Source organism: Lichenostomus cassidix, chromosome 15 (genome assembly GCF_008360975.1).
Source record: "Lichenostomus cassidix isolate B80296 chromosome 15, HeHo_3.0, whole genome shotgun sequence".
NCBI lineage: Eukaryota > Metazoa > Chordata > Aves > Passeriformes > Meliphagidae > Lichenostomus > Lichenostomus cassidix.
In genome coordinates, this window is record NC_139496.1 from 7,319,987 (window position 1) to 7,336,838 (window position 16,852).

The 16,852-nt window shown below is 42.4% G+C and overlaps 1 protein-coding gene across 4 annotated transcripts in view; it reads left to right on the forward strand.

The window, feature by feature from the left end:
• GNB1L (G protein subunit beta 1 like) overlaps positions 1–9,159 on the forward strand; it is a 42,105-nt gene extending 32,946 nt beyond the window's left edge. For all 4 annotated transcript variants that reach the window (XM_085075826.1, XM_085075822.1, XM_085075823.1 and 1 more), the window contains 2 exons: positions 3,834–4,049; positions 8,436–9,159. In XM_085075826.1, coding sequence (XP_084931952.1) covers positions 3,834–4,049; positions 8,436–8,702 — 483 coding nt within the window. In that variant the 3' untranslated portion in view covers positions 8,703–9,159. The remainder of the gene's footprint in view (positions 1–3,833; positions 4,050–8,435) is intronic.
• Positions 9,160–16,852: the final 7,693 nt, after the last annotated feature.

Consider the following 16,852-nt stretch of genomic DNA (forward strand, 5'->3'; position numbering starts at 1 on the left):
TTCAAGTTCCATGCTGTAATTAAAAACCAGAAAAAAAAAAATAAAAGGAAATTAAATAGGCTGATTAGGCTTTTATTAAACAAAGTTTCTCCTGAAAATGCAATCAGTGTTCAGTGCTTGACGAAATGAATGGGTCCTTCTGTCTCCTCGACATTTTTTAATAAGATGGAGATAGCTGTGGAAATGTTCAGTGTTGAAAATTATTGTTGCCTGTATAAGAAGTCCTCTGTCTTGCCATATTTTCTACATGCATTATTAGTGCTGTTCCTCTAGGAAGCAGAGCAGGTGCAGTCTTAATTTTATGTAGTTTTTAATTTTGTTGCCAGTGGGGATAAAGCAGAGGACTGGGAACTGGGAGAGGAAAATTATTCCATGTAAATTCTGACTTTGAGAACTCACCACAACTTCCTAGACTGCACCAGGCAAATATAGATAATCCCTTAGAGTCTCACAGCTGTATTTGCTCTTTTACAAATGTGTGCGCCTTGGTTTAAAAGCACAGGGAAGAGGATACCCTTGAGGGCAATAATTGCATGTGGTGTACCAAAGGGATGCTCCGCATTCTGTTGTGTGGTTGCACTGGAAGTGGCTCTCTGAGTAAGCCTGTAACCATAAACCAGAACACGAGCTCACCCAGCTGCACCCCTTCCTGAACAGAGGCCATCCAGGATTTCTTTGTACATGACTGTGTTGGGCAATAGAGACAAACCCAGGAGATGAGCACTCCCAGTCCAGCATGCAGGGGTTGCCTAAGAGCCTATTTGATGTTGCTTGTGGCACAGTAAATTAACAAGTTGAAACAGAAGCTGAGACAGAGAGCCCCATAAAGGTCTGAAGGAAGAGTGCTTGGGGAGGTTGTCCAACCAAGAGTTTGGGGGCTGCAGCCAGCTACCATCATATATATTTTACTGCAGTTCAGGGAAACAACAAACCTCCCCAGCAGTAGCATGAAGGAGAAACTTTACTATAGAGCAGAGGGCAATTGAGCCTTAGGTTAGGCTTGTATATTAAATCTCACTGGCTTCTCCTAAGCATTCAAAAAGCTTGTAGCTATTTATTTTGTTGTTTTGAGCACTTTTCCCCTTTATTTTTCTAGGTCTGTCCTTAAAGATATTAGTTCATTCAATTTCTTTTGAAGATTCATGTTCTTAAGTACATTGTCCCTTCAGTTTCACACCTTCCTGCTATTACTAATTGGGTGGAGTAGGATTTGCAGGAGTAAGGATAGTCTTCCCTTAAATTTTTGCACTCCTTGGGGAAGGCATCATATTGCATAATGGTGCAAACAAAATAATTCAACAAGAATAATACATGTCGAAACTGGAAATGCCGAGTTATTATTTTATATAAACTATTGCAATTATTCCTGTTGAGTTGACAGCAGATCACCTTTTCTTCCTTCCTTGACAGTTATCCAAATGCAACAACAAAATGTTCTGCTTAGGAAGAGCAATGATTTATAATTTAATTTTTCTACTGAAACAGAACATGAATGGTGAGACTTCTCTCCAGCAGGGTCCATCCGTTTTTGGGAATTGAAATAAATAGGCTGTTGTGAAGCATGGCTTCGTGAGTCCAGGCTCAGACTGAGAGCTCCACTGATCTTTCAATAGCTTTTATTGTTTTAATTCATGTACCCATTGAAATATGACAGTTCATATGGTTAGAAAAGTCAGGAAGAAGTAGTGTGGGAGACCTACATTTCATAGGAAGCAGTATTTGGTTTTTAAAATAGACCAATCTTTGATCTCACTTGCAAATTACTGTTTTTCAAATCTAAAGTGCGATGCCCACAGCACAAAAAAAAAGAAAAAGTTTTGCTTGGCATTCCCAAAATGCCAAGCACTCACCTGTCTCTGCCATCTGCATAAGGGTTCCTGTGGGAACCACCATCCCGTTTGGAGTAGGGAGAGGAGCTGATGTGTTTCACTGCCTGATGACAGCTACACCTTCTGTGAAACCCCCAGCTCTGAGGGAGTCTTGTGCTCACAGAACAGCAGCACAAATAATTGTGGGGATTTTTTATGTTTAAAATGAGGGCTTTTTTAAACTTCAAGGTACTTATGAAATGTTTTGCTTTGAAGATTTTATCCTTTATTAAATACAAATAAAATCTGGAATGTTCATTTCATTCAGATTTTTTAAAAACTGTTTTGATATCTGGTACCAAAACCCAGGTATTCTTAATCCAAAATACCTGATGAGTTAACATTAATTCACATGTATCTTACATACATTCATTAGTCTGATGTTACATTATTTTAGCAAATCAAAATTTGACAGAAAAATTACTCATAGTTCTGGGCACTATGAGAAACCTGCTTTGTGGGCCTTTCTAGCTAGAGCATGCTCCCTGCCTTTTCAAAGGAAAAAGGATCTTGAAGGAAGGAAGGAGGCTCCACCAAGATCCCAGGAGTGGACAGACCCATTCAGAAGGACGATATAGGGGATTTCCTACATTTACAAGGATTTCCTCTTGGCTTCCTTCTTTTAAGGAGCAATGTTGTTCCTTGCTCAGTGAGTTCCATTCCTCATTCAAACACTACTCTAGGCTGAGTAAGGCTGAGGAAGCACATAAGGCTGTTACTCAGCAGTTGTGTTACTCAGACCACCCATCTCTTGTTAGTTTAACTCCACCCTAGAACATACAGTAACCAGTGAGAGAACAGTCTGGACCATTAATAGGGGCAGTGAGCCTTTGGCTACTACAGGTTGGTATCATGACACTGACAGCCAGCAAGTTTGACCTCATTCAATGACGTGATACTGGTAAAAATTAATTTTTTACGCCCTTTACCTTTATTTTAATTGAATATCAAGCAAACAAATCCTGTAGGAGTGGTGTTAGGAGAGATGTGAATACCCTATTGGATACATTTCTTAGATGCACCTACATCAGGTGGTAATAATCCCAATGTCTATTTTGATATTTCTTCTCTTATTGAAGAAATAACTGGCATTAACAGATGCTTCTTTTTTAGTTACTTTTCATTAGGGATTTGCATCTTCACTCTCATAACCAGTTACTGCTTACAGGATCATTAGTCTTGGCTGGAGCAATGATGAATATTTTCCTTAAGTGTGACATGTAATCCAGTAATGTTCCCTTCTTTGAGTTATTTCAGAGGCTTAAATAAATTAGGTGTCTGCCCAGGGTGCCCTGCCCTTTGGCCTGTGACATCATTAATCAAAATAGCTTTCAATTGGTTACAGTGGGACTTGGGCGCCCATTAACCCCTTGGTGACTGACCCAGAAATTCCTGCTGGGAGGTTCAGTGTTTACCTTCAAGCACTGTGGTGCTTTTGGGCACACAATCCCCTGTGCAGCCCTACACTAGGCAGTGTGGAACTGGGATCACTAAGCAGGCACTTCTCAATGCCCACACAGGCTTATATTGCTTGATAGTAACTCAGCTGCTCTGTGTCATTTTTTTTAAGAAGGGCAAACAAAGTTCAGACCATGAAGTAAAGCTCCTGAAAATTTCAGGCAGACTCTTTTCAGGTTTTATAGAGGGCAATAGTTTGAATTTTCAGGGAGAAATTTTCTCTCTCTCTGTGCGTGTGTGTGTATGTGTTAAACATGTATTATATATACAAAATTTAGAAATTGATATGTAGATATAAAACCCATAAGTGCATATTACATAGTAATGTTTTCTGTAAGTGGATGGAATATCAAAATTTGATGCTCAGACATCTGAACTTTTTTTCACTTCTACACCAGTCAGCATTTTAATTTATTCCCTTGGTGCTTGGACTAAAACCTACACAGGGGTGGTAATTTTCCTAACAGACTATTAACTTCTCAAACAATTTTGTTTTTCCTTAATCAGCTCAACTGTGGTTCCCAACCTGTGCTTCTGGCTGGCTATGAAGATGGATCAGTTGTCCTCTGGAATGTGTCAACGGGAAAAGCATTGAGCCAACTTGTTTGCCACCAGGAGCCAGTGATGAGCCTTGACTTTGACTCGGAGAAGGCCAGGGGGATCTCAGGCTCATCTGAAAAGGTGCTTAGCATCTGGAGCCTCAATGAGCAACAGAACCTCCAGGTCAGGATCACTGGCCCTCTAGTGTCATTTATCCCACTTTGCACTAACAGTTTGATAGACTAAAAAAATATTTAGTCATGAAGAGGAGTTGTTGCAGATCTCTAGCTAATTAATCACAGACTGGTTAGAATGTCTGTGCTATGTGACTAGACTTAGCTAAAGATGGTGAGGATTTAAAAAAAAAAGAAAAAAACCCTCTCACATGTTTCTGGTTTTACTAAAGTTGCAACAGGCACACAGGCCTAGCATTACTCAAGCCATTGCCTCTGTATCTTCATTTATCACATTAGTAGTATCCAGCTCTCAGAATGTCCTAAACATTATAAATGAGTTATAAAAATGAGAAACAAAGGATTGCTTTTCCAAAGGTTCTGCTTGAATGGCTAGAGCGAGCTTTCCACTGTGGGAAGGACAGAAGTATTCCATTAAATACTTCACAAACAGAAAGGAGTAGCCCAGCTAGCGCCAAGAGGACATGAGGTTTAGGTAATCGGCTTCTTTTGGTGCCTGTAGAGCCCAGTTGGAGACACAAAATCAGGCAATTGGCTGCCCCAGTTTGTGTCTGACCTACAGCACAGACACCAATCATGAGTGGAGGTCATGTAATCCCCAACTCAGGCTGTGCTAGGGAATGGCCAGAAATACTGCCTTCATCTGGACAACTTCAGCAAGTGCTCCAACAGTGCCAAGGGGTTAAGCAGGATCTGGAAATGTAGGTGTGGAAATGAAGTGCAAAAAACCTTATGAAAATTCAAATAGCCCTTAGCATCTCCACTGCTGAGTGCCGTAACCTTTTTAAAGTGGCAGTGGTCCCATGAGCAATGGAGAGGGCCTGATCCAGCCCCTGTGTGACCATGTCATCCTTGAGAAGAGAGCTGCTGGATACACCAGTTCATGGAAAAACAATCATTGCTGTTCCAGCTTGCAGCTTTTATGGAGATTTTTTTAAAGTAGTACAGCAAGTTCACACTGTTCTCTGAGTGGTGCTACAGGAAGAAAAGCACATGCTGGGACATCCAGTGGTGACTCATCACCTGGGGGACACTGTGAAGGTGTGGAATCTATGAGGCATCACCACAGCACCTGCATTTCTGGGGTGGCAGGACACTAGATGTGTGGTGCAAACACATCCAATTGAGGTGAAGTTTGGAGGATGTGGCACTCACTGAGGAGGGTCTGAACTTTAATAAAAAATACAACATGGAGTGAAAGAGGCACTCCAGACTCTGAACAAGTATTGAAGGTGTTCTAAGCCACGAGTCTGATACACAGTGGTCATGGTTTGGGTTTGTTGGGTTTTTGGTCATGTTTGCCCTCCCACTGCCCAGCCTTCCCCTGCTTGTCACCATCTGTACCAGGTGTCCTTAACTGAGGGAAGGGAAGGAGGATGAGAACTCCAGTAAGAAACTTGGTATTGAGACTTGTTCTCTAAGGTCAAGGTGACAGAAATCTGACATCATGACAGGCTTCTTAAATTTTCAAATACTCTTGTGGTGGAGAGAAAGCTGTCCTTTTATATTAATTACAGCATAACTTTTTACCTAAATACAAAGAAAATATTGCTCTTTACAGCACAGTTCAGTTACAAGTTAACTGTATGCAGGGCTACAGGTACAACTCGTGGGAAAAACAATTGTTCACCTGAAATATTCCAGGTATTTTTTTTCACAAGGTATTCCAATTCCCAGGAGATGTAGGATTTCTTCTTCCTCAGAAGAAATTTAAATGCCAAGTATTATAAGCTACAAGCGATGTTCCTGTGCTTCATGGGAGTATGAATGCCCTAATAAAATGCATCTTTCATATGAGCACAAGAGATTGTCAAGGACATAGATTAAGTTTTTTTCCACTATTACATTAATAATATAAACCAGATGGGGATTTTCTTTTCCCTGACATTCCAGGTACCTGAGGTAATGGTAGACGTTGGAAAGCCACTCAGTGGCACATTATTTTTATTCTAAAAGGTTTTAATAAGTAACCGTGGTGCACAGCTATCTGCCGTTGGAGAAGGAATGATGCAATGATGGTACTGCATCTCTGTTTTAAGTGGCAGTGTGCCAGTGTGTCAATGAATAGATGATGAAGGTAACTGCAGAGTTTATTGCTATGGGGAAAGTTTGGTGTATTGTCTTCTACAGGAAAGTTGCTGAAATCATCACTGTCAGCAAATGACGTGATTGGTTATGAGCCTTCTGATTTGGATGAGATAGTGTAATTATGTGCTGATGTTTGTGGTAGAATGTAGGAGGTAAACAGCTTCTGCAGGTGAATAAACAAAGCAGAACTAAGAAATCTGATAAGCACAGAAGCTTCTTTATATATTACAAGAGAAAAAAATCCTATAAGCTGTAATGTCAGTTTTGTGGGTTTGGTTGCTGAGGCTTTTCCCCCAAATGCTGAAGCTTAGTCTGTTTTTATTTTGGCTATTTTCCTAATAAGCAGAGGGCTTAAAGACATGCTTTGGGTGTAGATGCAAGTGTCCTTGGTCACGACTGGCTGAAAGCAGCTCACCTGTTTTTACCTCTTTGTTTTCTCAATTACAAGCTGGTTTTCTGGTTAGGAAATTCTGTTGATATTTGACTGCTGTAGTTAGTGACTTACTGTAATAAGTCCCAGGATGGCACAAATCCTGGCAAGGATTTCACCTGGCTGCATATACCTTGAGCAAGTTTCCTCCTTTGTGTTGCTTTTCTCTCTCACTCTCTCACTCTTGTATTTGCAGATCGTGCACAAATGCCCACTGTTCCCTCATGTTCCATAGCCAAGAGGCATCACTATTACAGGCTTCCTTTTCAAGTTGTAGCTTGCTGAGGACATGCCATTTCTCCAGTCGCCCTGATTTTGCTGTATGGATCTTGCCCACATAATTGACACTAACGATGGGAGCACCACGCCCAGGATTGGTTATAGCCATTAGCTAATAATGCCAGTTACAGAGTAAGGCCCATCTTACATTTGCCAGGCTGGTGATGTAAGGAATAAATCCTTGCCAGGACGTTTACACCAACAAAAATTCCACTGAGACCATGCTGCATTAGGCCAATCCTGGGGAGTGTGGAACATATATACTAACAAAAAGCACAGGTTTTACAGTAGCAGCCCCACAAAAAGGCCCCCATACAGCCTCCTACTTCTCATTAGGCTTGAGCAAAACTTGCTGTCTTCTGTTCTGAATTCATTGTAGACACATTCTTCAGGTCCTCTTTAAAAAAAGAATGTATAGAGCATGTGAGAAGCATGTCAAGTTTCATTCAGCCTTTTGTCTTACCAAACTGCAAGCTTTGCTATTTTGTATTTGGTATATGTAAGCTTTGATACAGGCTTAAGGAGACAGTGGCATTAACGTAATTTCCAATTGTATTTATAAACAGCAGTTCAGGGCCAGCTTTAAACCAAAGGTGTTTTGGCCATTGTGACAGAAGCTGGGCTATTCCAATACACACACAAACACACACACACACACACACACACACTTGCATATTCTGCATGTGTTTCAGAGGCAGATTGCTCCCTCATGCAAGTTACCTGAGGTGAGAATAGCAAAGGTGTATTATGCGGAGCTTTTTCTCTGTGTTTCAACAGAAACTTGTGTCAGTGAAGTGAAAACTTTTCTTTCCAGGGGCTAAGTCCTGTGCAGCCCCAGTGCCTTCTGAAGGAAGCCAAATGTCTCCCAATTTAATTGTGCCCCTCAGAAACCTGTGCTCCAGCAGTCTCCAAACAGTAACAAAAGGCTTCCAAGACTGCAATCAGTAACTTGGCCATAATCCCCTCCTTGGATTTGGTGTAAATAGAAGTCTCTTGGGAAGTAGTACTAGAAATACAGATTTCCTGACTGTGTAACCCAATTCCTGGAAGCATTCCTTTCTCAAGACTGAGGTAAATGCTACAACAGCTTCTTGAGGGTTTTGTGAGGGGCCACAGTAGTAGAAGTAGTAGTGAGTAGTAGCAGGTAGCTTAAACCTCAGCTCAGAAGAGTCTCAGCCTGGGAATATTGCAGAAGTAGGGAAAATAGGTGAATGTTGCAGCTCAGACAAGAATAGCTGGAAGAAAAGGGCAAAGCTGTGTAGTCTGGTGCTGAAAAGATCTTGACTCAGAGCATTACTTGTGACAATATATATAGCTTTAAATGCAAAATAAACTAAAAACATACAAGGGATGGGTTTATTTTTTGAGAATTGCTCTGGAGATGGGAGGCTCAAGTTAAGGTGTTTTCTGTCTCTGTCTATTGTTGTTCTCACTAAGCACCATCCACCACGTGGTTAGAAGCTCCATGCTCTCCCTGTGTGACACTGGTGTGTTGGGTGGGCACTACACCTGCTCTCAAAAGATTCCTTTTGCATCTGTTTTGAACAATTAGAGCTCATCTGTAACTTTTTCCCACAGGTTTACAAAACACACAAACTTGTCAACGCTGGCATATCTGATATCACCATCCGTCCAGACAAGAAGATTTTGGCAACAGCAGGGTGGGATCATCGCATCAGGATCTTTGGCTGGAAAAAGCTGAAGCCCTTGGCAGTGCTGGACTATCACACAGGAACAGTCCATTGCGTGTCCTTCTCAGATCACAGCAACCCCCGAGAGAGACTGCTGGCAGCTGGCTCCAAAGATCAGCGCATCAGTGTCTGGTCAATATATGCTCAGACGTGACATGTTCTGCACTGCCATGGACTAGGAAAACAGGACTGGACAAGCAATTCCTAACACTGTAATTCAAACATGGATGTGGGGAAGTGGTAGAATCTGTCTCCAGGATCAAGTGAAAGTCTGAGGTTAATTCTTATGCTGCTAATTTAAGCTGTAAGTTTTTTCTTCCAGAGAGGGAAGTGGATTTTTAAAATTCCTAACAAGCAGAACAAGGCCAGTCACAAAGAAAGAACCCAGAAGTTGCTTTGGGTTCTTCTACAGGTCTTGCTGCAGCTTTTCTTTGGCAGGTTGCTGACATAACTTTTGTCAATATCTTTTGTAAAAAAGGACTGGAATCCCTCAAACTGTGGTGGGGGCAGAAAACGTCTGTTTGTAAGTCATTTATGTATCCAAGAATCTGAATCAGTGTAAAGTATCACTTTCTTGAAAATTTATAGCCATTAAACCACCTCCAGTGGTTTCTCATTGTCAGTTACTTTTTCTTCCCCCTAACTGAAAGGCTATCAGAACACCCTTGATTTGTTCACACTTCTGTCAGTTTCTAACTTAAACCAACAGCCAGGAATGTGACTAGGGACGGCCTTTGGCATTTATGAATTTCATTATGTCTGCTGTCACCTCAAGCCTCACAATTAATCACAAGAAAGAAAGGGAAAAATCTTCTCCTGCACTGCACTGCAAAGCTATGTAAAGCCTTTTTCAGAGCCAGTGCTAAATCCTTTCCATAGACTGATGAGCTGAAGGATTTAAACTCGGCAATCCAATTAGCGCCCTTCTCCTTGGAGAGTTAGGGGTAAGTTTCAGCATGGCAAGTCTGGGATTCAGCTGCACAACTCCCATTAACATTTAGGGGAATTGCATGGGTAAATCCTTATCCACACACTGTGAGGCTCCATTAAATTGTCATCTCTACAGTCATAGAAGCTGAAATTCATTCATGAAGGGTTTTTTTGCTTGACTCATGAAGCAGTATTTGCATTCTTCTTATGCGTATTAGACACACACACCAGTGTGCTCAGAGCCAGGGTACTGCTGGATTTGGTCACAAAGCTGTAGTGACAACTGTGTCCAGGCTGTGCACTGTTGACACTTTATTGGAAATAGTTGTTTCTGCTCTGTAGAGAGGTGAAAATCAAAGAAAAAGTGACCAAAAGGGAACAGCAACATCAAAGACTTTAGAAGTTGTTTCAGGAAAAACACACATGCAAATTAAGGTCTGTGTCTGTTATCCAGCTGTGTCTTGCAGGCAGGGAATACTGCTGGACTGAAATCCTTAAGCACCCAGCCTGACGTTCTTTACACTAAAACACAGAATCAGATACTGTTGCTAGGCTTTTCTAAATAAAACGTGGCCTTACACATTTTGGAGTGTGATGACACTTTAAATAATGCATTTCTTTGATTATTTCTGTACTATTCAGTAGCTGCACAGAGGATCACATTGCAGTTGAAAGTTAAAGCCTAATTTTGAGTGATCCCGAGTCAAGGGGAGGTGATGGTGTTCATTACATCTAGCAGGCAGAGTTGCACATCTCCACCCATTATCCACCTCCCACACAGAAGAGGAGCTGCCCCCACTGTTCAAGCAGCTCCAGCCACAGCCTTGTGGTATGAGATGGGGTCATTCTCCATCAGGAGCTTCCAGCACAAGCCTGCTGCTGGAAGAAACCTTTTCTTTTGTTCTTTTCCCCCTCCTTAAAGTAGGTCAGAATTGACATAAACAATGAAAAAAAATACATGGAGAAAGCATTGTTGTGTGGGGTCCAGGGGCCTGGCCTAAGGAGTTTGCACAAAGCTTTCCTTTTGCCTGTGCTGTCTGGTACTACACCACACATGTGGCTCAGAGGGTGCAAACATTCCTCTTCTCCGTGGCAGCAAACAGCAGCCTGCTCTATTGGGCAGTTTCCAGAAAATGGAGCTGTAAGTTTAATGCTCATCCAGGAAAGGGAATCCAGGGCTCACCCATCTTGGGGAAATGGTTAGTGTAGGAAACAATTTTTGATGCAAATACTCTGGCATTAGCACAGTGGCATCCCTCTGGAAAGAAAGGATTAATACCCCATGCCTTATTAAGAGAATCATTAGATCAGAGCCTGAAAGTTAGGCACTCTTGAGTATATTTCCTCTGAAAATTGCCATTTGCTGTCAATATCTGTGTCTAAAGTAATTAGGGAGACTCATAAGGAATGTTTAGATTTATGAATGGGTCTTTTGGAAGATACTCTAAAGATTACTGGGTGTTTACATCTAACTTACTGGCTTTTGCTGGGAGTTACATATTTATGTTTGTCTGATTATGTAGAATTACAAACAAACTTAGTCATGCAAGTACAAATTGAAAATGACGTGAACTACATCTCCCTAGCAGGCAGACACACAAGTGAGCATTTCATCAGCTTCATAAGGAAGGACACAGGTTGCAGGGCTGCTTGCAAGAACAGACCCATCCTATACATCCCATTACCAAAGCACTATCCATGCCATATTTTGTCACATTACAGTTAATTCATTAACATAACAGTAGTGATATACACTACTGATTCTATTTAAACACCCAGTAAACAGATTTTTGTTTCACATTATAGTTTCCTTGAAATGAGCAACCAGACTACTCTAGTTTGATTTAGAGTTGAGCCTAAATGCCATAGTTTGATTGTGAATTACAGTCTTCCAAAAGTTTATTTGCTTAAGGAACTAACCTGGACTTCCCCAAAGAAAAATGGTTTCCAACAGGATGGACAGTCTGTATTACTACAGACTGAAAAACACAGTTGTCTGATTATAACTGTAAAATACAGTTGTCTGATTGCATCTAAGAAATTCACCCTTTTTTTTAATACAAAAAATAATTTAAAGCTCTTTACTATTGTGCCATGAGCATGGTTGTCACTCAAGATTTCCACTGACTTGCTGGCAGAAGATTGTGAGTGAAAAACCACCTTAAGGTGCTGGAGTTAGCTCTGAAATCTCACCTGCCAGAAAGGAACAGGGCTAGCCTGTACCTGGCCTAGAGGATTCAGGAGTGAAGGTGATGACAGCTAAATTATTACAAAAGGCTTCCTCCCAAGAATCACTGTCTTTGGCACCATGAGAGGGAAGAAAGCAACCAGCATTTGGAAAGTAATGGAAATAAATCCCAAACACTAGCATTTGTGCAGCAATTACATGGAGTATTTATCACCACTGGAATGAATGGTGATCTCTGACCTTCTAACATTATTTGCAAATGAATCCATTAGTTACAACTGCTTCTCTTATCAGTACACAAGCCATAAAGCATTGCAGTCCTTAGTGTAGATGAGCAAGGGAAGAGAAGATTAGTTGTGTTTGTAGTAACGAGTGAAAAAGGAAGTAGGCTGGGGGCACGCAATGAGACAGTTGTTAAATTTAGTCCTTTAGAATGCAATTGCTACAGCAAGCCAAAGAATAACTGCAGCTTGACTTGGACTGTAGCAAAGGCTTGAGTTTAAAAGAGCAGATTTTTGTAGTTAAGTCAACACTGGCTTCTGGACTGCTTTTGTTTTTAACATATTTAAGATGCATCTACAAAGCCAACTTACAAATTAATAAATCTTTCCTTTAATTCAGTCTGCCAAGAACAAAGATAGAACATTAACTACTGCAGGAGCCATGTTAGTGATGTAAACCAAAGGTCTGGGGATTAAACAAGGATTACTGAGCGCTAAATCAATGTGTTTCCTTTTCTGGCTGTGTGTCTGTGGTGTGAAAGTATGGATCATCACATAAAACACGGCACATGACTGCCTGGATTAATACTAGACAATATTACGGCAGTGCTGAGACACAAAGTGTGATGTTCAAGCATGACCACTGTGCTACCAAGTGACAGCCATGACTAAGGAAGAAGGCAGGGAGGTTTCTGCTGCTGTGTAGTATTCTGAAATTCCAGCCTGGGTCCCCCTACTATAGTTTTTCCAAGTAAACTTGGCTGTGCTTGTCCACGTCCTACTCTTCTGGGGCATGCTGGAGGTTTCTTTTATAATGTGACAAAAGCTACCCAGAATTGAGATCATCCTTGGGGGGGGGGGGGGAGGGGCTTGACAATTCATGTAAGGAACTCACAGTATCAGTTAAGTGAAAATATAATCTCTCTGTTGTGAAAGTTTTGCTCACCTGATTAATGATAATATTAACTATATCTGTACATTCTATCCGCAGGGCTTTGTGTACTGCTTTATTCTGACCTCAGAGGAATTTGATTTGCAGTTTGGTTTGTAAGAGGAGGAGAAAGGGGAGGGAGTGGTTAAATTGAAACAAAGAAGCAACTTGTCTCTCTGAGTTAGGTGATATGAAGATTGTGGAAATTATGAAGGGCTTTGCAGCAAACCACCAGCAGCAGCCAGATTCTTTATAGGAAAAGGACAAAGATGGCAGGAAGAGTACCTGGTGGAACCATACAGTGATAGGTCTGGCTTCTAAAACTCATATACCAGCTCATTTCAGTCTCAGACATATTTGCTTTTACTTCCCCAGCATCTTTTTTTAAAGGTGTTGCTACATTAGGAAATCCTGTAGACCACAGCGTACACCTCTGAATAAGCCCATGTTCATGCAGAGGAGAGCATATTTATTTCTCCGCTATGAAGAGTCAAAAAACCAGAAGCTGCAGTGCCACATGGGAGAGCAGCAGGAGGGACTGAGGTCCTGAAAGAGCCACATGCACTGGAGAAGAACCATCCCAGAGTATGAACTATCTCATTACAGGAGAATGATTGAGCCTGATTAAGTCCAGATCAGGGAATCCAGTGTGGATGTTCAAATGGTGAGCAATTTTTCTCCCCCTCAACGCTGGCATCTTACACATGCAAAAGAACATTTTGCAGGCACCCAAGGCACTGCTTGCTATAAACATGTTCTGACACAGGTAAGAAGAGGTGGGTGAGCTGGGTCTATGTAATAACTTTAAACATGACGTTTTGAGAATGTGGCCATGGCATTTGTCCTGATGGCAATTAAAAAAATTGCTGATACGAACTCCCAGTGATTCATGGATGCATTGTTTGTGTTCATGGAAAAGCATCTAGGCTGCTCTTAACATAACACTTAGAATAAGTATTGTCTGTTCAGATTTTTTTGCCTCAGATATTTTGATGGCATGCAGACTTGGCATCCCACTAAATAGAGACATTGAGTCTTTATAGTTTTATCTCTTGAGCCCATCTGGTTTGAAGTAGCTGACAACAAGCAGAAAAGGGAATAGAATGAAAGACTCACTTCATGTTTGCTGAAATAAAAGAAATGTGTAAGGCAGTGCTCAAATAGATCCAGCCTGGGAGAAGGGCCGCCTCGCCCCACCCCTCCTCTGCCCTCTGCAAATGACTGGAACGGGAAGGCTTTGCCTGCAGCCCCTCCACTCCCAGCGCTGGCTCTTGCTGCCCACCGTTGGAGCTCACACCCCAGACAAAGGGCAGCTGAAGCAGACAAACCGAAGCACCGAGAGAAGAGGAACCATCTGCCCCCTGGAATGAGGAACAATGGGAACATGAAGCAAGTGGAGTAACAAAGCAAACACAAATGCTGAGTCCCTGCCCATCATCCAAGCTAAAACCTCTGACAAAACTGATAGTGCAAATACCTCACACTGAGGTGCTTCTTTAAGTTTTATATGTTGTTTATTTGGTTTTCCACTCCTTTTTTGCAATTTAAAGCCCAAGGACATCAGTCTGAGTCCCCGAGCACCTGTGCAGTCATTCCTGTGCACTCCAAGCACAGCAGGAGCACCCGAGGTGTCCTGTTCTGCCCACTGACGCACCCACTGGTTGGTAGCCAGGAGGAGCTTCAGTGAGGAGGAGTACTCTGCAGGAAAACATTGCCTTTCCTTCTCCATCTCCCAGTGACCACTAAGAGCTGTTCACAGAGCTGTAGAAGCCAGGCTGGAGGGGATGGTACAGGTCTTGCAGAGACACACAGTGTGCCCTGTCACAGAGGGGAGGGGAGGTTGTCCTTTACCAGCTCCAGTTGCTCTAGGAGCAGAAGATGGAAGCTGCTCTACAGCCTGGAAGGATGTCACAACATGTAGTAGCAAGCCTTGAAAATGTGAATGGTCTCTTCTGTCTATGCTACTCCATCTCCTTATAGAATTAGGTCCTAAATGTGACTTTTCTGGCTCTTGTTCTTAAACACTTTGTTACTAGCTCAAATTTATAATTTTAAGCTAAATAGAAGTGAGTGATTTATTGTAATTATTTTGTATAGGCTGCTCTTAATAAACTTTTTTTTTTAAATCTGGAAAAACATTTAATTTCCCATATGGAAAGAACACATTTATCATACTTTAGTTGGATATACTTGGCCAACTATTGCACATATATGCAAAACATATGTGACAAATTCAAGGCTGAATTTCATAAAACAGAAAAGCTATGAAATGTGATATAATAAATATATTACACAGACATATGTGGCCAATTTATAAAACTATGGTATCTTTGGTAAATTTATAATAGGTCATTTCTATTAATGGGGGGAATTAGTGCATTTTTTTCTGGCATATGCAACACACATAGTACTTTACACAGCCCTCCTGAAGGACAGTGGGCCTTTGGAGAGCAGACTTGTACATGTACGTACATTGTGTATATGGGACACGGGTGTGTTTTTCAAAATTAACATATATCTTCAAAACCAGCTCTTCCTTTTTGCATTGATTGTTTGTGCAACATACCGGGCAGGAAAAAGAAAGTATGAAATACTATTCTTTGAGATTTGCAAACCTCTGATACACTATCTAGATTCCTACCAACAATGGGTGTCTCGCTGTAACAGACAGCACATTTTATATGCACATGCTGTGCTCATGATAATGGCAATAATAGAAATCTTTGGGTACAGTCACTTTCACCTGGTTTTGTCAAACACCTGTGTAAATTATATATCTTACCAATCAACTGAATTGGAATGATTAAATGAAGAACAAAATGCATATGTTTAGAAAAACGTTGCATTCACACACAAGCGCTCTACACTCGCAGACTGGACTCCTAAGAACACCAGCTTAGAGCAACGGCTGAGCCAGTGCTGGTTGAGTATCCTCAAATTGTAACTCACAGGTGACTACCCCTCCTTATTTATGCCAGCAGCGTTTCAAAGACCAAATCTTTGCTTTAAACCCCAAATCTATATTTTCCTCTCACACTGCGTATTTCCCAGCTCCGGCAGATGAAGTTCTCATTTTCCGCGCGTGCAGGATCCACTGCGTGCCATGCCCGGCTCTTCCCTCTGGAGGGAGCCGGCTCTTCAGGCAGGGCCGGCCGGGGTGCGCGCAGCACCTTCCTTCTCCTCCACCGCGGCCGCGGGGCAGCGATAGCTGCAGGCACCCCTCGAAGTGACCCTCGGGGCACATTGGAGGTGTCCCTGCCCACCCCGGCAGTTCCCCACAAACGGCAGGTCAGGCCGAAGCATCCGCGGTCTCAACGCGCTGCAGCAAAACCACGTTTGGTTTCAACCCATCAGGAAATCGTACAACAGCAGACAAAGCACAAAGAACCAGCACCTGTATGTGCACACACCCTCCAGCCCAGCCGTGTTCAACAGGCTCACGGCAGCTTTTTGAGCTCTTTGGCTGATGGTGCTGAAAACTGCTTTGCAGGTACTGTTACATTTGCTCTTCCAGCCTCCTCGGGCAGCAGGGCCCAGCTTCCACCCCCAACCCTAACCTGCGCGTGCCTAACTTGTTTCCGGTGGCCACCGTGATCCCTTTACAAGGCAGAAAGTTACACAGCTCGAGTGAAGCTGCTTTTGTTATTCCTTCCAGTCCAAATCAAGGTGCGACTGCCCGTCGGTGAGGGATCCAGCATCACAGGCTGAAATCCACTTGCTGGAGAGAAGGAGTGTTTGGCAGGAAGTACAGTGTCCCAGCTGAGGTGGCCCTGAGCCATGTAGCCCCACTAGCCATGGCTACTTGTAGGGATGCACTGGAAACTCGTAGCTTGTGGGAGACCCAACACCGTCCCCCAGCAGCCTGCAGAACACCTTTTTATGCTTACTGCAGTCCTTGGGTCATTCTCTATTCTGCAAGCCACTGTTACCACACACTGTAGCAGGAAGGAAGCCAAAGCAGTTGCTCCCCTGGCCATGGCCATGTGTATTTGACATTGACTGAAGAGATGCCAACACCTCAGGATGCTGAGAGG